At 36.9% G+C, this 23599-nt stretch overlaps 1 protein-coding gene across 1 annotated transcript in view; it reads right to left on the reverse strand.

Annotated features, from left to right (window-relative positions):
- Positions 1-2570: 2570 nt before the first annotated feature.
- DENND1B (DENN/MADD domain containing 1B) overlaps positions 2571-23599 on the reverse strand; it is a gene marked incomplete at its 5' end in the record, with an annotated part of 31690 nt that continues 10661 nt past the window's right edge. The window contains 6 exons of the mRNA XM_010080464.1: positions 2571-3224; positions 4470-4686; positions 5891-5970; positions 19164-19274; positions 20083-20139; positions 22867-22935. Coding sequence (XP_010078766.1) covers positions 2673-3224; positions 4470-4686; positions 5891-5970; positions 19164-19274; positions 20083-20139; positions 22867-22935 — 1086 coding nt within the window. The remainder of the gene's footprint in view (positions 3225-4469; positions 4687-5890; positions 5971-19163; positions 19275-20082; positions 20140-22866; positions 22936-23599) is intronic.

Here is a 23599-nt window from a genome sequence, read left to right on the forward strand (position 1 = left end):
TAATTTCCAATTTTTTTTCTATTTTTCTCCTTAAGACATTAATACTGTTTATTATCTTTAATAAATGAAGAAAACAAAACATCATCTTATATGGAACCATGGCCAGAAACACCATGTCAGATGCAGAGGAAAAGAAAAGGTGAATCTTGAAATTTTTATCAATAAAATGCAAGAACATGAATGAGTGAGAAGGGCTACAAGAACGAAAACCTCTGAAATCCAAAACACTCCTCTAATGGATTGGGTGGGATTTTCACAAGCACCCAGCAGGTGTCTAAAACTCCAGCTGCAGTCTGTGTTACAATGCCTGAGAGGGGACTACAGCAACCTTTGTGTTGCCTGTCTTCTCTCAGACATGCTTGGCAGCGCTGCGTTTGGGTAACGTTTGGTACCAGCAAAGGAGAAGAGTCCCCCCTACAGAGTCATTAATACCACCTCTAAACAAGTGTCAGTGAGGTCGCTCTGCAGCTTTCTCATCTGAGCAGTGCCTGAGGTACCTGGTCTGACCCACCTGGAAAGTTTAGAGCAAAGATTTAAAGTAATTTTTATGATACTTTTGATTTTTAATAATGCAAAATATTTTGCCAACTAACTTTATGTTATTAAAAAAAAAAGTCCACACCATAACATGTTGATATACAAGAGGAAACCCAAGAACAGACAAGTACTCTGGAGTGCAGACCTCTGGCCATACAACCTCTAACTCTGGAGTAATGAGATACTCCAGCAATGCAGATTGCAGATGCCTTCAGGAATGCTCGTGCTCTAATCAGACACAGATATTTCTGTAAGATTTGCACTTTTACAACCTTTTACCTTCATTGCATCGATTGAAAAAAAAAAAAGAATCTGTAGGCTCATCCTCAATGACACGTACTGGCCCAGCCCTTCTCATTCTGGAACAAGCTAAAACTTCTGCATTAATAAAGCCAAGGTCTCACTCTACTGCATATCGTTGGTAAAGCATCCAACATTGCCTCTGTAATAATATGGATCCATTCCCTTATGTCAGCTGCCAAAAAAACCCTTTCCATTTGCGTTAGTTAGAAGGAAAATTCATTCATAAATCTCAATGTGGCAACTGATACTAAACTTTGCTCCAAACTACTATTAAGATATTAAAGTGCAATCTGATCCAAATACTGACCTCATGAATGAGCTCACTCAGGCCTATACTAACCATCCATGCCAAAAAGGGAAAGAAAGAAAAAAGGTTTCTGACATGAGTTTAGAAGAGCAGGAGAGCATTCTTCTCAGGCACAGTTCATTTTAAACCCATGTGCTGCTTCTGCCAAGTGCATCGCAAACATCCTTCAACTCCAATCTACTGAAACTTACTTCATGCCCTACCTCTCCTGAGCTATTGTGGAGGACAATGTGTGTATGCTAAGATGGGGAGATGGAAAAAGAAAAGGGCAGGAAAATTTAAAAAAAAATTTAAAAAAGGAAAGAGCTGCTCCACATAGCAGCAAGAATTTTCAGACTTTAAATATCTAAATATTCCTCAGGAATGCTGCCAGAAGGAGGACAAATGCTCATTCTAAATACAGTCTACATCAAGTCTATTTATTACCCTTCACTGAATTTAGAAAAATATTTTAAGTTGTTCGACTTGACTAAAATGAGAGTTGGATACACATAGTCTCAAGTTTAATCTGTAATTTTAGTTTTCTAGTGTTACAAGTAATTTTCAGTCATGACTAATAATTTAGCTAAAAATGACTTCTAAGTAACAGTAATCTGATCTACCCTCAAAAGGTAGCTACTAAAAATCAAAAGAAAATTGTTCAGAAGAGGCACAAATGAATTTTCAAACACTATTAAACCATGGAAATTAAAAAATAATAGAAATCAATTCCACTTACACTTTCCTTTCTGAAAGATTTTAGGTGAAGCAGTCTACCTAGGGAAACCAGATGTCTTTAAAGTGTCTTAGTTGTAAACAGAAGTTAATAAATGTCACATTATAATTCAGCACTTCATGTACTTTACAGAAGAGAGAAAAGCATGCGCTACCTTTTCAAAGTCTGGAAGACAGGGCCACAGTTTTAGTTGGGAGTAAGTTCCAAGTTATATTCACAAGAAATTCCTTAACCTAAAAAAAGTTTCCTTTTCCCCCTCCTTTGCTGAAGCAAATTCTTGCCATGGAAAATCATTATTGCTGTTTTGTAGATTTGCATCCATCTTCTAGGATAATTAAACCTCTTCTCAAAAGATTAAGGCAGTTATTATTCATTACAAACATTAATATTTGTACATTTCAGACAAATCGGATTGTTTGGTTCATTTCATGCTTAATGGGATTAACATAGTACCTTCAAAACCTGGTTACCTGTTAGATGATACCTTTCCTGCTGCTTAGAGGAAGCAGCATACACCTGCTGTATTTTTAACACAGAGACTAACTAGTACCTGATTTAAGAGTGCATCCATATATTTAGTTCTATTTTGTGGACCTAACTACAGCCAACAAATGAACTGGGTAAACACAGAAGCAGATGTCCCAATGGCAGAAAATGCATACTCAGCTGAAGAGAATTATTTTTTTATGATTGAGTATCTCTTATTCCTTTTTAATCTTTTGGTTATCATGTTATATGGAGTTTTATGGAGTCCTGAGTAGTCTCCCTTTAACTTCTGATGGGAGTCAAGTTTCTCTTCTCATAGTTTTCTTATGTTTTATTTCCACTGCTACTGCTGGATAAGCTATCCTTTGAAATATTTAAACCATAGTGAAAAGCAGAACTCAGTTTACATAACGACACTACTTCTTGAAGAAGCCCACCCTCTTCTGGACTTTCATTGCCCTCCTTCCCATCTTTCTCCCAAGGGACCAGAATGGATGGATGCTGAGCAAGACTTGCTGAGAGCTGATCTTCTGAGGTATTGCTTAGTGTTTCATTCCGCTTTGCATTCTCATAGGAAGAACAGCCTGTTTTGAAACTTTCTAGAGAAGCAAACTGGGCACTTGATTGTATTGGAGATAGGGATGTCATACTAGTGGTGTCCATCTTGTCAGTAATAAAGGTTTTGTCACTATTTTCTTCTTCCAGCCTTGAGAGAGATTCTCTATGGCCACCAGAAGAAACTTGCTTCCTTGGTGACGGAGGGAGCTGCTTCCCGTGGAGGACACTGTCATCCTGACCGAGGTTCCACTCTGCTTGGTCATTAGCACTACTGCAGAGCAGGGTAAGGTTGCTCTCACTAGGTGCATTTGACTTGTTCTGAAAGAAAGAAAGAATATGTGTTTATAGTTAACATCACAAGAAATGTCTGTATGCTGGCGCTTTTGAAGGAAAAATACTGTCATGGATTTTGTGTGTTCCTAAATAAAGAATCCCCTTTGGGTTCAAGGTTACAAAACAACAACCTCAGAAACAATGTAAGAGCAAATGTTTTTACACTTCATTGCCAAAACACTCTGTCTCTTATCCTAAGGATGGCTTTTTGTACAGAGGAAGGATTTCTGTTTCCCCTGTCCGTACAGTCTTTGCACAAGCAGTTCTGACAGTGAACAAAGACACACTTTGCTGGTTTGTACCCACAATATGAGAAGGGGCTGGTCTGAAACTAAAACCAGATGGCATTTCCTCTTTGCTTCAGCTATTAATGATACCAGCTTTCAATATTACATTTCTTTTTGGCCAAACAAACAAAAATGGGCATTTTATTAATGTGACCCTGGTATGACACTCATAATACAATTTTACAAGCTTTTTTAACATTTGCATCAGAATCTGCTGTTCCAGTAACAAATCTTCTACTACGGGATCCCTTTCAGAAAGAAAACAAACAAACAAAAAAGTTGGACAGCTGATATGAGCTGGAATTCAAAAACACAAGCATTTTTTTTGGCTAACATAGCAGCATTGACTTGGTGGGTTTTAAAGTCGTAGGCAAGCAGTTTGTTCACTCTACAGATCCTGCACAACTTTACCTGAAAGAGGATCAAGAAGCCCTCTTAGAAAGCTCTGGAACACTATTCTAGCAGTGTTTCAGGTGCAATTACCACATGGATCCTATGACTTAAGCAAGATGGAAACATCACCATATTACTATGACTAGTTTCAGGACACAAGATGAAAATGGAAAGAAATACCTTCTAATCCACATAAAAAAAAAGACTAAAACCAACTCTGGGAATCCCAGATTGAACAGCTAAATATAAGATTAAACTATTTGGCTAAGGAAATTATTACATTATTCACAGCTCTATATGTGGTTGCTGCTAGAAGGGAAAAATACTGTTCCTAGATGACTTGGTAAACTGGAAAGGTGTAACCAACTGCTTGACTGGTGAAAAATGCAGTGGCCAGCATGGGCGTACTGTTGCATAGCCCTAGGGAGACACTCTAGTAATCCTGCATACTATGCTGCAGCGTCTGAGCTGCACATCATTGATTCCGCAAGTGCAGGATTCCACTATAAAGGGACTGGAGTTGTTTTTAAAATGAAAGCAGAAGACTAACCGCAGTCTTGTAATCAATGTCATCCATCGACCTAAAGAAATCCAGGCTCTTTGCTCCTGAAAGCTTTCCTTGATCTGAACTGTGTGTGCTCAGCGTGTCCAAAATCTCCCCAAGCAAGTCCATTTCTCCTTGCTGCTGAGGAGTTATTCCAGTTTCACCAGAATCATCACTATCATAAAAGCAAGCAGAAGCTTCTTCACTGTCTTCTGATGATAACCTGAAAACAAAAACTTTTCCATCAGCTAGGAACATAAAAGCCATTTTATTACAGCCACTTCTGAAAGTAAGGAGAATGCATTCCAAGAGTTTTGAAAGGGAATATAAACCCGGAATTTCTCTCTGCTCAAGAATTTTCCTAAACATATGATATCTATGGAGACGCAGTTACCATTAGCTGGTTCTCCTGTCTCCTTGCTCTTCCTCAACCACTGTAACTGTTATTTCAAGTCACCCTTAATATCAATTCCCAAATCTTCCCTACAAAGTTTACAGTTGTTCCAAAATTGGTTCCTCTTTTCTCTTGCCTACACTTTAAACTGAGGTCAGTGTTGCCACTCCTCTCCAGCTGACCTAGCCACATATTTTGTTCTAGTGGCAAGACTCTCATACTGCAACTCTTCTGCCACATGACCAGCTTTACTGGAGGAGTACTGCCTCTCTGCAAGGAGAAGTGGTGGTTTTGTCTTATTTTCTCCTTCCTTCATTGCAATACCCTTACCTCTGACCCCCATACTACTGCAGCCTTTCCCTCTCTCTCTCTATCCAGAATACTACGACAAAGGGTATTTCCATGGCTCACTGTTTTGATTATATCCTTTGAACACTTCAGTAGCTCCCTCTTCCTTACTGCATCATGACTTAAGCTGCTTGACTTTGCTTTCAAGGTACTTCATGGTTCATATCTTTATGTTCATTGTCAAAAATTCTCTCCTGAATTCAATCAGAGAACACCTCAATGCAGTATAAGCCTCAACTTCTGATTTTCCTTTAATTCACACGTGGGAAGACCTTGATTTAAAACTCACAAGGCAATATTTCTCTTCCAAACCCCTCAGAAAACTTTTCGTTATCATGACCACAAGACAAGACTTAAAGAATACGTTCGCTGAGGTCGCTGCCTGCCATGTTGACAAATATTATATCACTGTTTCTTTGTGTACGTAGTCTATCTTTTTATCTTGAGTCTGTGAAGACTGAGGATTATGTCAAGCTCTTCTAGGCACTATAAATAATGAGAAGATATAATAGCCTGGCCCTCTTTTTAAAAGCAGATTTAATCCTAAACTACTTGACATCATCTAGATAAAGAATCAAGCTAGCAGCCTGGACAGGAGAAAAATGCCTCACTTGAACTCAACTTTGATGAATAACACTAGTTACCCTTTCTCCCCCCGACACACACATCCAAACAGGCTTCTTACTTGCTTGTTCTCTCCATTTCATCGTCATCATCTTCATCCAATGCAAAATCCTGGTTACTGAGATGCTGGTTAAAACGAGTCTGGAGGACAGAAAATTTTCATTATCATTTTTGTTTATTTTTTCTATTTCAGCATTATTTATCTGGGGACTAGCTGCCACCTTACTCATTAAGACTGAGAACTTGATGAGGAAAACTTCATATTGATCAAGTCTTCTAGAGGTTGTTATAAGACGATGTGAAGTCCTCAAGAGTCTCCAATTAAAGAGCAAGTGAACCAGTTTTCTTCATGGCCTATGGAGGGCCTTATTATTTATGCAAAACCTGGAGTGCCTTATTATTTATGCAAAGTCTTGATTAGCAGAAGACTGGCTACTGGAGGAAAAACATCACTCAACCCTTTCAAGAAAGTATATCACAAAAACCACTGTGGTTTACTACTTTCTGATAGAAATTTTTGCCAAGTTTTAGTTGATGTGGTCTACTGAGCATGAAGAAAAAGGGATTTTTGAAGTGGCAAATACAAAAGAAGTCAGGAGTCTCTTTACATACCTATATTGATGTTAGGGTGTTAAACACAATTGCAGAGTAAGTAGTATGCCAGTTAAAAAACTGTGCACTAAGAACGCGGGATGATTTACTGTAAATTACAGTTAACTCAAAGTTAGCATACACTCAGAGCATCCCATGGGGAGCTTGCGTAGAGTAGCTGGTGTGCTGTAAATTCACACACTAACATACTGAGCACTCACTAACCTGTTATATACCACATTATTATTTAGCAAACAGAACCAGGCTAAAGATTTCTACAATACTTGGAAAAAAAAAAAAAGTCTCTGTCTGGACCACAACTTTTAAGTCAGGAATTTTAGTCATTTGTGCTTCACAAATTACTGTCTTAAAGCCTGTGCATCTCTTATACTTGTTTTGTACCAAAAACCTGCAAAGATTTAACTAGGCAGGCAAGCCACTGAAAAGACTCTGAGCCTTGGAAAACTGGACATAATTTAAAGACATATGGACAGAATTTGTGCAAAGGGAAAACAGTGTTAGCTAACTTGAAAGAAAATCATACGCGAGGAAAAGAAGTGCTACTGCCCACATCTCATCATGCAGTTCACCAAATGCCTAAACCTACAACAAGCCCCTGATGGGGGAAAAAATATGGCCTTAATTTCAGACTACAAGGAGCCTGGAAATCTTGTACTGTGAAGTTTTCAGTACATCACTTATTACAGATGTTGTCAGTGTTCTACATGTACCAGGACACTCTGCGTAACTTTCGCCATTATTGTCAGGAATGTCTCAATGTTCACTCTTTATAGACTGACACACTTGTTCTTGTTCAACAACAGAGGATTTAATTAAAGCAGCAAATTTTGATAACACTTTCCATAGTTCTTCATCCACAAAGAGGAAACACACGGTTCTTAATGTGCTAAACCAAATAACAGGTGACAAAAAAAGAGTATTATTAGAGTATTAAAAACTATGAAAGAACCCAAACTAAACTTCATACTGAAAGAGAATCATAGGATGGAATGCAAGGAAACAAACTATATTTCCAACTCTTTCTCGGTTTTATGAGTTCTTTGTGTCATTCCCATCAGTGTTGTAATCAATCATATTCCTGCTTTTAACTAAAAGGAGGCTAACTACTCTGTCTTAATTGATATTGTTAATTGGTTAGCTTAGCGATTACTGCCACAACTACAGTCACTGTTTTCAGTTTAAAAGTTGCTGCTTTAAGAATTTATCTCCACTGGGACAATTAAACTGCTTTGTTTCTATAACTGATAATTCACCACTTCCCCAAGAACACTCTGATATGACATTCATTGCCATTAAAGCTCTAATCCTGCAACTGACTCTTGGAGGGCAAAACTCTTTGTCTCACTTTCTTGGAATTTGCATCAGAATGTGAATGATTGCCATCATATTTACTCCTACTAATGTAAAGACAAGATTTTGCAGAAAAGAAGGTTCTCTAAAAATGTTGAGAAACTTCAGAAAACAAACCCAAACCTGACACTTGTCCATCTGTAGATGGATTAACCTGTCAATGGAATAAAATCCCACAAGATAACACTCACTGATTTTTCAAAACAATAATGTTTCAAAGAGCACAAATGTCAAGTTTCAAAAAATTAATAAAAAAACAAGAAAATGAAAAAAAAGAAAAAAGGGAAAAAATAAAAGAAAAGAAAGGTAGTGGCTTTGAGAAACAGGAACTGAATAAAATGAATCAGAACCAGCAAACACCACAGGCATAGCAGTGGCCCTTGGAGCATCTACAAACAGTATTATGCAAGTGTGTTTGTGAAAGTAAAAATAACATCATGTAAAGGAGTGTAACAAAGCATATGTTGAAAAATGCAAAAAAAAAACCCCACCCCAAAACCTTCTAGTTCCTGATGATCAGAATCTCTCTTTGAAAAAAATATTTTTGTTACCAATTTAAATGTTTAGGGGTACAAAACTATACAAGACGACTTTCAAGAACTAAACCAAATAAAATGGGATTTACATACAAGGAAAAAATAAAACCAAAGGGGAAGGAAAGGAAAATATCTGGCTGTAAATAACAACGTTCTCCAGATTTTACAGCTCTGTGAGCTAGTCACAGAGACAACAAGCAACACATGTTTTTGAATAGGTGACTTTCCTCTAGGAGCTGTAATAAAATCAACTGCAAGGGAGGGGTATGTCCAGACTACTTTGCAAAGAAAGAAAGAAACTCTTAATAAATTCTAAAAGCAGAACCATAAATCTTTTTTCAATGCTCCACTAGGCAAAGTGACATAGTACGTGCACCTGCAAAAGCTGTCAAAGTCATTTAAGAAGTCCTTCCATTACTGACGTACCCTGCTGTTTGCAGTTATTTAAGCTTTTAATTTCTGTCTTTTCTGCATTTTGAAGTGTGTAACCTTTTTTATACCTTTTTATGAAAAAAGGACAGACTTCTGTTTCCTTCCTGATCAGCATTCTAGTAACAACCAGACCATTTAAATTTATTACCCCAAGAAATGATATGGTAACACTCCTTTCTTGCTGCACCAGAACTTTATAAAAGTCTTAACAGACTGCTGTCATGGTTTTTTCTATAAAATAAAGCAACAAACTTCTACTCAGTTGTTTTCCTTCTTCCAACTAGTTCTGCTTACATAACAAATCCATTATTGAATGTAACTACTTTATATCAAAACATGACCAGGGATTCAACTTTGGCTATTTCCAGTTCTTCTCACCTTCAGACACACTGCACCACCAGCCGGCATAGGGATATATATCCTTTTGGTATATATCATACACATCCCCTTTGCTTTCTGTCCCACTTCAAAATCTCATTCTGCCAAGTGGTCTGCTGGCTATACAGTTGTGGTAAAACCTGATCAGTGAAATCAGAAAAAGAAGGTGCTGACAATATAAATACAGGTAGAACCAAACAAAGTGAGAACAGGTCTCTCAATTGTTCTCTTCTGCTTGCTGGTAGCCTCACAAAAATGTAGGCAATATACATGGATGCTAAAGGATTTAAATGTAAGATGGCTACATTCTTAATCAGGTATGAAAGTCAGTCTTTGAAATGTCAACTTTTTATTTAATGCTAGACCTTTCAGAATGAATGCTTATTGATCAATACTAAGGCAGGAAGCTTAACAAGGCTGCTGCTATTAATTGTCCTCAAAGTGAGAAACAAATAATCTTTTGATAAATGGCAGCATGTATACAATTTCACATTTACCAGCTACTCAATACATCAACATATATGAAGTTTCAAGAAAAGAAAAATACCTACTATGGTTTAAATCCATGAAGTACTGTTTCCTTTTTCTTAAAAATTTAATGATTATTCATTCAGTATGAGAAAGCAAAATAAATACAAGTCCACTATTATTTATGGGTCAGTATTTTATTTTACCTATCCTCCTCTACAACCCAATCACAGATGTAATTATAGCTTCACCTCCAGCAGGGAAGTAAAAGATTTCCCAATCAAACTTTCCAGTTAAACACAACTCATTGTCTTCCTTTCCAGTTAAAGACCGCAACCTAAAGCAATGGATAATGAAGTCACAGGAAAAGTACTTTACATTACACTCCGCAAGAGCCAAGACTGATGGGGGAAGAGGTAAAGAACAGAGATAAAAAAGTAGAATTTCTAAACTTTCTCTTCTTCAATGCCCTTCTTCTTCTGGGACATGGTACAAACAACCACAAGCTTAAAGCAGCACTAGGGACACCAATTAGCTACATGGATGCCAGATCAGGACAGATGCAAGCAACAATTCTAGATTAATTTCTAGAAACGATCCCTTCAATAAATTACTTGTGTGCTTTTTACTCATAGAAAGTAACACAAAGTAATGATGCCTCACAAAAATAATGCTCTGACATCAGAAAAATTGTCCTGGATATAAATTAAAAGTTATTTTAAAATTATTATTATTATTACACAGGACTAATGGATAATTTTAAAACTATTAAAGTTAAATAAAAAGCCCCTTCATCCTTCCTTGGATAGAAATCTTCTCTGCTTTAACAGATTCAGACATACAGATGACATTTTTGAAGGAACATGAAGTGGCTGGAACCATCCACAGCTGTATGCCACGAGACAGAAATGTCAGCAATTCTGAGATCATGGTAATTAAAATGATAAGGAAACAGAGATCTACAAAAAGTAGGTTCCCAGTGACAGGACGAATTCCTCTTCTGTGACAATAAAGAGCCTGCAAGAGCAGGAAATCCCCAAAAATCTGTTTAGAGACACGGACAACCAGAAAGGTGTAGATAAGAGTATGGCCACATTCCTCTGAAATGCCAAGTAAGCTGTGATGCCACAGGGATCTCCACTGACTCCGGTAAAGTTAAAGGAAGCATTAACATCCACGCTGAGGTAGGATTCATCGTAAGTAAGGATGATAAATTTGTTGAGATACTTAGTCATGGATAGCACATTATAATTATTTATGTTCTTAATTACTGTGATGAAAAATTAAACTCTAAGCTTCCTACCTCTATGTATGCTATACTCCTGAACACAGATAATATTTCAGAATTCTGTGACGCTGCTTTCCATTGTTAAGGATTTATGCTTCTGCAAATATTTTTCAGAAATAGTTTTTTCTCCAAAACTGCAAATAAACTTCCATTTTCTCTAAAGAATCACAGAAGGTTTTTCCCTCGGGATGCCCGCACTACCTCCTGACCCTCCAAATCAGATCAGGACCCCACGCTGCCCGCAGTCAGGTATCGCCTCTACCTAGCCTGGTCTCACTCAGTCTTCCCAATGGCACAGAGGCTACCCTTAGCAAACCCAGCCGTTTTCAGCTGACACACTGTCGCACCATGCCACACATCATTCTCGCTGCAAAGAGTGCATCATTGGAAGGCGGTCGGGCTTCACTTGAATTGGCAACGAGGAGAACTGTTAGTCTTGTAAAACAGGACATGGAGATTTCCAGTGCCCTTTGCAACAGCTGAAAGGAGCAGATCTTTACAGACAAGTATTCTTCATGGAATTTTTTTTTTGTGGATGATTTTAAGAATCAGATTCACAAGGTAGAATTTCCAGTTACAAAAACTAAGAAAAATATCACTTATTTCCCCTTTTTGATGGCCGTTACTGCCCTAGGTTTACTCAATGATTAGGGGGAAGGGAAATGACAGAATGGAGGGCTGAAGGGGTCACAGTGGAGCAAGAAGATAAGGGGGTACACCTGTCAGAAAAGAAAAACTGATCAGTGTCCATATGCAGAAAGGCAGAAAAGGGAACGTGCTTTTGAGGCAACAGGGAAGTCAAGAGACCTGGAAGTAACTCGAGTGCACAGTGTGTGACTTCAGTGAACCAGAAGAGCTACAAACCCAGTTCGTCTGGCTGGAACATGCTACCTACTTGATACATTTCCTAAGTAAGTATAACAGAGATTACTGGTCAAACTGATCTTTCAGTCAAGATGTGTATCGTATCCTTACATCAGCAGAAGTATCACACGGTATAACCACTGCTGGAAGCACCATTTGCACATCACGTGTGACTTTTATAAGGAAAACTTACCAAAACCACTGAAGTTAAGTTGTACGATGTGGATGGGATCCTAAACAAACACATTATATACCTCCAGACTTCAAGATTTAATGGAAAACACCAAATGTCACAGGACTTTAGGTAGATAAAACCTGAGCAGCACTGAACTCTGTCCACCAGACCTACGGACAGTGGAAGAACCTACTTGAGGGAAGCTCTGTATGAAGCTTGGAAACAGATCGACTAATCACATTTGCAAGGAAAAAAAGATTGTGCCTCAGAAACAGAAATACTGACTCCACATTTCTGTCTAAGGCTCCCAACCGGAAGAATTAGCAAGGGGGAGTCCCTCCTGTTTGACACCAGCGGGAGTCTTCTGCTCAACAAAGAAAGTCTTTCTCTACAAAGTGCTGAGGAACATGGATGGCGCTTGGATTTGGAGGCTATTCACTAATTTCAGATATCTTAGGGCCTAAAATAGACAATAAAAAGTAGCAGAGGCATCTTCAGGATGCAATCTATATTCTAGGCGGGCTGGGTTGGCCTTTGGTCTTGCCCCTCTCTCTCCACTTACCGTGGAAAGAACCCAGGGTACCACTGCTGCTAACTTCAGCATTTCAGTAGTATCTCACATTAGACTGGTTTAATTTGGGCTTTCACATTTAGAGATGCTGAGATCCCTGCAGGAAAGGCTTTTCCTCTTTCTTCTACTTCTCTCTCCTTTTGCTCCCAGCCAAACTTTATTCTTTAATTGAACGTATTTATTCATTTTTTTCACTCTTAGGTACAGGATTAGAGAGAGAAATAAAAGGTTAGGGAACATACAGTAGTAGAGCTGAAGCTTCAGACATAAGGCTGTGCTCTCCAAACTTTTCAGGCCAGAATGCAAAAGCAACACGGAAGCTGGGATGCAGCTGGATGTCCCAACCGTCGGCTGACAGTTCTTCTGGCTCCCTGCTTGGGCTAGGTGGGACCAAAACGTGACCCATGGAAGACAGAAGATACACAGCAAATGAAAGCAGAAGATACTCCTGTTACTTTAAGATGTCAAAGTCTCCTGATGAAAAAATTAATCCAGTTATTTCAATTAGCTATTAAGGACAGAAAGGTTCATCCAGTTTTGAAGGTGCTTTGTGAAATAGCGTTTTTTTTTCAGATCCTTCAGAAAAAAGAAACCTTGGTAGACGTACCAGTATGGTTTGTTTGTTTGGAGAAGAAAGAAAGGCAGTCTTTCTGAGGCTCTGTTTGTTAAAAAACTAAAATAGGTGACAATAATAGCCAGAAAAAGCATCTGCAAACTTTTTGCTCGTCTAAATGTCTCTCTCAGTAGGATAAATCAGAGGTAGACATGCTGATGACTTTGCCCTGAAAAAACCCAAGTGTTCCACCAAATGCCCACAGGGTAACAAAAAATTCCAGAGGGATTTCTGACCATTATCCTATCTTTCTGCTCTATTTTTTTTTTTTCTTCCACTATCTTCCCCCCCCTTTTGTTTTTAAATTAGAATCACGGTAATCAGTGGACAGATTTCTCAAGTGATGTTTATTGCAAAGCTCAGAGCGCCAGGCAGCCCAGGAGGTTTACGGTGGTTTATGGGTGCAGAACAAATGGCAGAACTCTCCTGCAGAGACTTGCAACAGTTCTTCACTTAAAGCCATGGTGAGAAGAGATCTGGGCAGAGGAGAGGAAAGAGCTCACACTAATAAAAATAATGAAATATTTAAAAAGCTTTACAAACTTATATTGCTTCTTTTTTCTTTAAATGTGTTTGCTGATTAAATTAAAATCAGCCCCTGTCACTGTTTACAGGCAGTATCTACTACCTTCTTGTGGGAGGGGGGAGGCTTGACCAATCTTGTCATTATACCTCTACATGTTAGTGTATATTCCTGAAAATAAAATTATGCATGATAAATTCAAGCATCTAAATGTTTAAGATGCACAAAATCCAGGTAATCTTTCAGGTAAAAAAAAAAATAAAGGCAGTACCACATGTTTTCTAAGAGGTCTTCTGTTGTAAAAGCAAGGTTGATACAAAGGAAAGGATACCCGTGCGCCTGGACTGCTTCGGAAAGCTATCGGAGCCACGAGAGGGCACTCTCGTAATCTACAAGTTGAATTTCTGCTGCCTAGCTTTTTCGTTTTTAATTAAAAGGAAATCTGACTGTTTTGCAGAATGAAGAGATATTACTTGACACACCAAGACAAAAGATTTTTCCCCAAATTAAAGGAAGCTAATGATATCTACAATATTTTCAAATTGCACCACATTAGCTAAAGAATTTACTAATCAACCAAAGCTTACTTCAAAACTATCTTTTACATGATTTACACTAAAACTAGCTCTTACTGTTTACGACATCTGTCAATTTGTAATATTTTAGTCAACGAGAGTAGAAGATACCTCCCTCTACATAACCAGTATTATCTGTGGATGCTAGACATAGATGTGATCTCAAGCACATTATCTGAATCCAAATACAGGTAAATGTCCCTATTCAGAGCTTTTATGTTTCTGAAATTATTGTGGGGTTGTCTGCAGGATTTTTTTTTTCTTTCTTGAAGGGGTTCAGTCACCTTATACCGAATATGTATATGAAGCACTGCATTATCACAAGCATTTCCTCTTCTATTTTCCCAGAAAAAAAAAAAAAACACAAGAGTCTTCAGAACAGGCCACTCTCACCATCTTTTTCAGGTTAGGAGGGTAATCTGTTACTAGAAGTCCTTTGTAGCTAATGATTATGTCATTTATTTTACTGGCCATTGTAGGGGTACTGATGAATGGGGCACTCCTGAAGGTAAGGTTATTCTGAACACATCTTCCTGCCTGACACTTGCTATCTTGGTTGAACAGAAGCCAAGTATACCTACTGCAAGCTGAATTACGTATTGTCTAGCTACTAGGATATACTTCCATACAAGTGTAAATGCTACATTTGCAATATGCTTTTAAAAAAGAATAAAAAATGGTAATTCTCTTCTGTTCAAGAATACCAAGAAAAAAGTTTAGCCTGACTTGGCTTTTATTACCTTATGAAAAAGTGTTTTTAAAACCTTCTTAGAAACTGTATTTAGATCTTGCAAAGTCATGGGAAGTACTTCACTTGCTTTCTTTGCTATATGAACATGTAAGGTAGTGCTGACACACAGGGATTCCTGGTAAATCCACACTTAGAATCCAAATGCCCATTTCCATTACGGCTGCAAGGCAGTGCATGCCTAAAGGAACAGGTATTACGTACATAACCTTAGAGACAAGGGGGCATTGCTATCTTACTAATTATAAAGTGAACTGGTAGCTCGTATTTGGTATTCTGCAAATCTTCAAGAACATTTTATTAGCCACTAAATACATTAGCATTATTGGCATCCTGAAATGCTCCATTTTTAATAAGACACCCTATCACCTGATGTAGCAGTAAAATTACAAAGATCATATTCATTCAATCAAACAGATCTTCCTGGCACTCTATCCAGGCTCATAATAAACATAGTCTCTTTTAAATTATATATTAATTTGGAACAATTTTATAGAGCTCTCACTGTATTGAGGCCCCTTTCTACCCAGAAATCTGCATTACCTGGAAGCATATAATGATACAAATTTCAAATAGATTATGCAAAAACTGAATGCACAGTAATCTAATACACGCACTGCTGTACCCTCCTCATCAATAGTTAAAAGAACTCAGCAATATCGTAGGCAAGATACTGCAGAGTTAAAGCCATCTCATGCTTGCGTTAATTTTTATTTCAAAAAATTTAGCTGGTAATTTCTTCTATCTTCTACATACCTAATTAATGTAGGAGACAAAATATACCAGCGACATATTATTAGATGTAGGCATGAAACAGTTAACAGCAGCGCACATGCCAAGGTTTTAATAAGGCTTAACAATAAAAAGCTTCAATCCTCCACTTTCACTAGATTTTGTTGTTGTGGTTTTCCCTTGCTTAGGGCAATCCATCTGTTAACGTTGACTTGCAATATAGCTAAGCTCGCGCATGTATAAAAAGCCTAGAACAGCTAACCTAAGCAACAGTAAGCTCAAATGAATATTACACAGATAGAACAATTCATCGTAGGCAAAGATTAATTGTGTGTGCATGTACGCGCGTGCACACAGGCACGTATGCGTGTGCTCCCATTATTTCTTTTTTTAGGAAATACTTTCAAAATGCAAATTATAGGAGGGCAAGCTGATCACTACAGTTTGCAATAACACATTTAATTATTTATCCTCTGATTAGGTTTTGACAGCTATTTTACATGCTATCATTTGTTTTGACTTACTGTTAATTTTTTTAAAATCTTTTGCCAATCTGGCAGAAAAAAAAACCACCAACAATAAAACCACTATGACAGCAGTGATAAAACTTAGTAAATATTCATTGTTAAAAACGGCTCTGCACTGTGACCAGTGCTGGTATTCTCCCTGGGCCAAACTGGCCTTGTTTTCAATAAAACCAGAGAAGTATCCTTTCCCTTGAGCCCTGTTAGGCTGAGGCTGCAGTTGGAACTGTCATCTTCACACAAAAGCAAAGGGGTTGGGTTTTACAAACGCAAAGCCTAATTGGGAGATCTTCATGGCTGTACTCTTGACATTTATTAAAGCCTCATCAACAAAACAGGAAATAACCGTACTAATTAGCAGACCCAGATACAAACTACTATTTGTTGGGGTAAAAGCAGATTCACTTCCTATTGTAAAGGAAACGTCCTCCCAGACACCAAAATCCTGTTATGAAGCAATTATTAAAATGATCTTTTACAGCAAAGCCAGCTATCATATCATACATAATGTTTCAAAATAAATATTCTTTACAGCATCTCGGGTAACTATTAGTCAGTATTTACATTTAACTGTTTGCAAGAAGTGGAGAATGAAAAGCTCACCTAACATGACATAAAAATGTAACACCAAATTCTTTATATTTACAAGTTTCTAAATGCTTCAGTATGGAAGAGATAAAGTGCAAAGGTGCCTCTTGTTCGGAAGCAAGATGACCATTAAAAGCAATCTCTCTCGTGCATTTGTTGTTTATTTAGGTTTTGGGGGGATATTAAAATGCACTGACATTGCAACATAATCAATATCTGGTCCTTACTCTAAATCCACATCAAAGTGCATGAACAGCACATTAGCACTATCCTTATACTGCTATAGACCCTCACGGGCACCCTTTTACAAATCTGGGTAGAGAGGTTCATTTGCAGGATAAAGAGTTACAGAAAAAAAAAGATTCAACGTGACAACAGCAGCAATCTGCGAAATTCACTTACTGTAAACGGCAGATTCAGTACTAGATCAAACACAGCCTCTCTCTACATGTGCACTTGTGAATACAAATACATATTGTCATTTGGATGGAAAGTTTAAAATCACCACTTATTCATAAAGAACTCGCATTTCTGTTGTCTTATTCAAATGCCAAGAGCTAAAATAAAAACAAGAGTACTGACAGTAGACTATTATTTTTTTAGAAATCCTTTGGTTTGTTTACTTTTGGGGAGGAGGAAAAAGCGGGAATGGTGTGATTGAGGGGTGAAGGAAACTGTGCAAGAGCAAAGTTTTGGGGAGCGATCACCATTTGCTCCTTCGTGCCCACTGGGCTCCCGTGGCCTTGGGGACAAGAGCTGGGGAGAAGACACGGGACCTTCAGCTTGCAGCAGGGCAAAACTGCAGGGCTATTAGTTACAGGCTTCACTAGGAAACAAACCCTATGTACGTACACACATATGTATATGTGCATACACATACATAAACACGCATGTGCATGTGTATGTATGTAAACAAAACTACGGACAGATGTGCACTCCTTCTGCCTTGTTTTCAAAACTGAAAGACAACTGACTGGTAGAAACAGCAGCAATGATATTAAAGGACTGAGCAGTACACACCTGTACGAACATGAAAACATACCAAAGTTAAATTGTTCTGTCCGAACCCAGGCCTTCAAAAGAAATATTTAATTGCACCAAGGTAAATTATGTTCCTTTGTATCCCTAGACTCTTGCACCTAACAGTAGGCAGCACTACCAGATCAGTAAATTACTGCAGATTTCTTTAATAACAGCAGCCTATAAAAATTCACTGACTCCAAGGGTACGTCTGTGTTACGTACTTACACAGATACGTACAACTGTAGATTCACGGGCACTAATCTGTGAATGTTGGCTTATAATGGATTAAAAGCTTTTTAGTACCTCACAGTATTGAATTATTTTGGTGGGAAAAAGTTGCTAAAAAAAAAATCTGCCTAAATAATTAAAGCAGAAAGTCTCTGTATTATTTGTAACCCCAGTAAAAATAATGACTTAGCACAAATGTACGATTTCAACATCATTTAGCAATAATCTGCATCAGTTTTATGTTAAATTTCACAAAGTTTATATTTACTATGGACAAAAACTATGGATTCAAATTTTTATCACTGCAATATCTAAAGTAAAAAACAAAAGTTCTTAGATAAACTTGAGTCAACTTCTATACTTAATTCTCATATAAGGAAGATATATGCATTAAAAATCCATATATATACATTAATTACATGTATTAAAAACATGCAATAGAAATGTAATGTAAAAATATATAGCCACACATTAAAATATTTACATATGCAGGTATTTATTCCCAGAAAAAAGTGTTACAAAAACTATTTTATTAATAAATTTGAAATAAAACTGGAGAAATGAATCCAAAGACATTAAAACACTTGCCAAAGTTGAGACACTACACCTGTTACTTCAAATCAAGACTAGAAAGGATTAAAAGGACAAGAGATTGGCATAGCATTAACTAGCTGACTAATTAATAAAATAATTCATCATAACTATCTGAGCCAGGTTAAAGGACATAGGACTGCCAAATCAATTTATTAGAAATAAAAAACAATGTGCCCCACTATAAGCAACTGAAGAAGATAGCTGAACACAGATCTATGAATAGAGCAGAATGCATTTGCTGTGAGAAGCCCTTATCAAAACTAGTCAAGATTTAAATCTCAGAGCCACACTCATGAATCCCCTGTTTCTTCCCCACTCAAAAGGGATGAAATATGAATAGTGTTTTTCCTCCATTCAAGCAGTATAGCAGTATTTCTACAAACACAGCCTTTCAATAACACTATCCAAACACAGGCAGTAAAATCATCTTAAACAGATTCACCGATCCATTACTGTGAGCGGCAAAAAATTTTCCTCCTATGTATGTGAATAAGAAGTTTCAGGTGTCTTACCTGTGCCAGTCTTCGTTTTTCTGAGTTTGCTCTTTTCTCATAATGCAACGTGTAGACAGGAACAGTCTGTACTGCACCAGCACTGCAAGTTCCATACTCTTCCTCGCTCTCCTACGCAACAAAACAGATTTAAATTCCTTTATTTATAATCATTATCTGCAAACCTACCCTCCATATTATGCATGCAGAGTGCATTCAAAATTATCTTGCCACAATCTATTACTGTCATGAAAATACCATCTGTAGTAAAAAAATCAAATTTAGCTTTCCAAGAAGCTGAATTATCAACATTGTCATTTAAAAGATGAATTGTTCAAATGTCTAGGAAATATTTTTGAAAGTTTTCTTAAAATAGCATAAAATATATCTAAAACCTGTTTCTTTCTCCTTATAGAAAAATCTTACGTGGAAACAATATTTTCCGTGGGAAAAGCAGCTGCAAAAAGCCTAAAACATCTTTTCTGCTATTTCTGCAATGTTGCTTTTGCAAAATGAAACTATTCCTTCATTTTGAAACATTGCCATTGTTCACATATCTTATGAAACCAAAACGGACAAGTACACCTTCTGAAATACATTGTACTGCAAGACTCTCCCATCTCAAATTCTCAGCTTGAAGCAAAGGCTTCGATTGTGATATCAAAGCAATCAACTTTATGAAAACATACATCCTGTTAATGTATCTTTGAAGACCTCTGTTGTTCTATGATAAAATATGCAAACAATAAAGAGATTATTCAGTGGCTGCATAGAATGACAGATAGTTGCCAGAGGGCTCGTTATGAAAAATGTATTGTTGAACAAAGGGCTAAGCATATTTCAAAAGTCATTAAAAACACAAATCTCATGTGATTTGTAAAGTATAAACTTCAAACTGATACAGGAAGCAACGTAAGAAAGTAGAAAGTGTAGTACGTACCTTGTGTTTTAACTTATTCTTCACTTCTTTTATTCCTTGCCTTGCCTGATTTTTTGCCTAGAAAAATAAAAGGACTTGAGTAGCTCTGCAAGATACTGGCTGTAGTCATGGAGCCTGCTTTATGATGCCATACTTATTTTACCTTTATTTTAAACACCTGCTGATATAAAGAAGGGCAATAACCTTTATCACGAATTTCATACACGCATTGTCAGTAGATTTTATATATTCATGATTTGTCCATATTTTTAAGGACTTCTTTTTTTAGTACACGCATGCCAATGCTGTGAAAACATATATACTCAAAAATTCTCCAATATTACTAAGGACAGGCTAAAAATGGTAATATACATCACTCCTTTATTTGAAAGGGTATTTTAGCAGTAAGGTATGTCAGAAAAATGTTAAGATTTTCAAGATGACTGCTTGTTCCAGTCTGGCAACTTGCAGGGCAACATCAATCTTAAGAGAAATGAAGTGATTTCATATGCAGATGGGGATTTTGCCCAGTGCTGCTGAACAGCATAGAGCTGCTATTTAGGGGAGAATTCTGTATATATTAAAACAGGCAGCCAAGAATCACTGCTGCATAGAAATCAGCCAGGAATGTTCTTCAATAGAGAAATGAATTATCAATACAGAATACCATGTACTTATGCTAAAAAAACATTAAAAAAAAAAAAAAAAAGAGAGAGAGAGAAAGTGCAGGAGAAGAAAAAAAAAAAAGATGTGGGAACGACACCAAAACCCCTAACCCTAATAAAAGGTCTCTTCCTTATATGTATATAGGGAAAAGCTATGAAAGTTTTCAAGGTTGTCTTGAATATAGGACTTTTCAAAACATTTTAAGGGCATAAATATTTGGAAGCCACCCGTTTTTCTATGGTTTTCTATCCATGGAAATTCAGAAAAAGAAAATCGTTTTCTTGACTCAAGAGGTCTTTAAAAAAAAAAAAAGAGAGAGAGAGAAAGTGCAGGAGTAGAAAAAAAGAAAAGATGTGGGAACGACACCAAAACCCCTAACCCTAATAAAAGGTCTCTTCCTTATATGTATATAGGGAAAAGCTATGAAAGTTTTCAAGGTTGTCTTGAATATAGGACTTTTCAAAACATTTTAAGGGCATAAATATTTGGAAGCCACCCGTTTTTCTATGGTTTTCTATCCATGGAAATTCAGAAAAAGAAAATCGTTTTCTTGACTCAAGAGGTCAGAGAGTCTTTTTGATCCTTAAATCATAATCTAGTAAGCTCAATAACAGCACAATGGGGTGCCATGTAGCAGATGCTAACCTGAGAGCCACGATAAACTTTCCAGCTCACGCTCACAGCGTTTGGATGAATTTTGGAGTGCTTTGTTCTAACTCTGAGGGATGGTACCAGGCACATTACTCAAGGCTACCAATCAGTTATCTAGCAATTAAGAAACGCATATTTCATTTCTCAAGAAGTAGGCTCCATAGAGGGCAACAGCATAAGAAATGAAATGAGGCATAAATATTAATACCTTATACACACAGATCCTCACAAAATTTACTAGTGTTTCCTGGCATACACAGAAGTTCACTTTGAAGAACCTTTATTATCAAGGACATATTTATCAAAATGGAAGGCTGAGAGAAGGTCATGTAACCACAGCCTAAGCTAGTGCAAACTGAAGAAAAACAATTTGCAGATAACCTGTTAATGAACCATTTTTTAAATTATAAATGAGTCCATGAATATGAAGTATATTTAATTTATTTACCTGTTTCTCTCCATGACTGATACATTTTTCAACTGATGTAAAATTAAAAATTCTGTTTGAAAACTTTACTTAAAATACACTAGCTTAGATTGATGTACTGATTTATTTAGGACTACTTATTATGCATCCAACTAGTGAAACATTTGGAAAAGTAAAAAGGAAGCCAAAAGTCTTCTCCAATATATTAAAAATGCAACCTTAAAATACTTCCCACTTCATTTTACACTATTGCTGGTTTTTTCCATCCTGCATAATACTGTATAATTTCACATGCTTCGTTGGTTAGGAAGTCTTTGAAAACAAGATCTTTTAAGCTCAAAAGTATAAGCATTAAATCCAGTTAAACGTGAGTATTCTAGTATCATCATTAAAAGAGCAGATGATAGAAAAGACTTGCTGCACACATTATTGATGCCTTACCACATCTTTTCAATAGTGCAGCACTTAGTGCCAAAGTGAAAATGCATCTGTGTAAACCTGGACTCCATTTGTCCAGCCTGAACTCTGTCTCTTCTGAATAGCCATCTCTACATCATGTTAACAGTATATAGTACGTACCTATATACTATAACACTATATTTATATTACATATAAATGGAACATTTACAAAACATTGTAAACTTTATGTTAACTTTGCAATGCCTGTGGTGTGTTACAGGACCTTAGTGTAAATGAGAATTTCTATTTTCAGAGTTCATCTTTTAATCATGCTGTCACCAGGATAGGAAGAGTTTACAGCTGTGTATCAAATATCTAAATGATATTCAAATAAGCTTCTAGTATGTGTTACGACTGAAACAAACCCAGCCCACTGATGCTTTGAAAACATCTATTGTTATGTACAAGCTATCTGGGAGAATCTGAACCCACTCTAAAATCCTAGTGCCACATGAGAAAACAAATGAAGCTAAAAACTTTTGAAGGGCTGAAGTGTTTTTCTTCAAGACATTTACAAAATACTTAGGTTTTTAAGTATTCATAAAGAATGAGTGGTTGCAGGAAGCTGCGGTATTTTTATGTATTATTTGAAATGATCTTACGAATTTATATGCTGTTTTCACAGCTGGAGTGGCTTTGGTCATTGCTGTGTTGATCAGTGCACCACCTTTCTGAAAGATACAAAAACCGTATTTTAGTAACATTTTAATGCAAGTCAAACCTTAAGACAACAGCAAGGAAAAATAAACAGTGTGCTGTAAAGAAATAACAATCTTCCTTTTAAATCAGTAAGAATAACCACAGCTGTGCTTCCTCCCCAACCTGCTGTCTGCAGCTACACAGGGGTTACAGTACGTCATTATCATAGCTGACACATTTATCAACGCATTCTAACAGAATGATGTATTTTCATTCTTCATTCACTGTTACCATTTCAAAATCAATTCAGAACTTATGGCTATTTTTCATGTGTTCTTATCATATTTATTATGCAACTTAAAAATACTTTGACCTGACAGAAAGAACTATCTCATTTAATCACACAAGAATTCTCTTAATCTAAAATAATATATTTTACTAATCCTGTAGAATAACAAGGTTATACTAAGGGTCTTCTGATAGCCAAACTGGACAAATCCATGGTAACAGAATTGCTATTCACTAGAAGTGATAAACTTCATATCAAATTGTACTGTCACACCTAATTCACAGTTATGGAATGCAACATGATAGAGAAAGCAGTGAAATCCCTGACTATACAGACAGGAAAAGCTTGTGTGTTTTGGTATGTTTTGGGTATGGGACTTTTTTTTTTTTAAATCTTCAAGAAAAAAC

The sequence above is a fragment of the Pterocles gutturalis genome, unplaced genomic scaffold, assembly GCF_000699245.1.
Source record: "Pterocles gutturalis isolate BGI_N339 unplaced genomic scaffold, ASM69924v1 scaffold15109, whole genome shotgun sequence".
NCBI classification, from domain to species: domain Eukaryota; kingdom Metazoa; phylum Chordata; class Aves; order Pterocliformes; family Pteroclidae; genus Pterocles; species Pterocles gutturalis.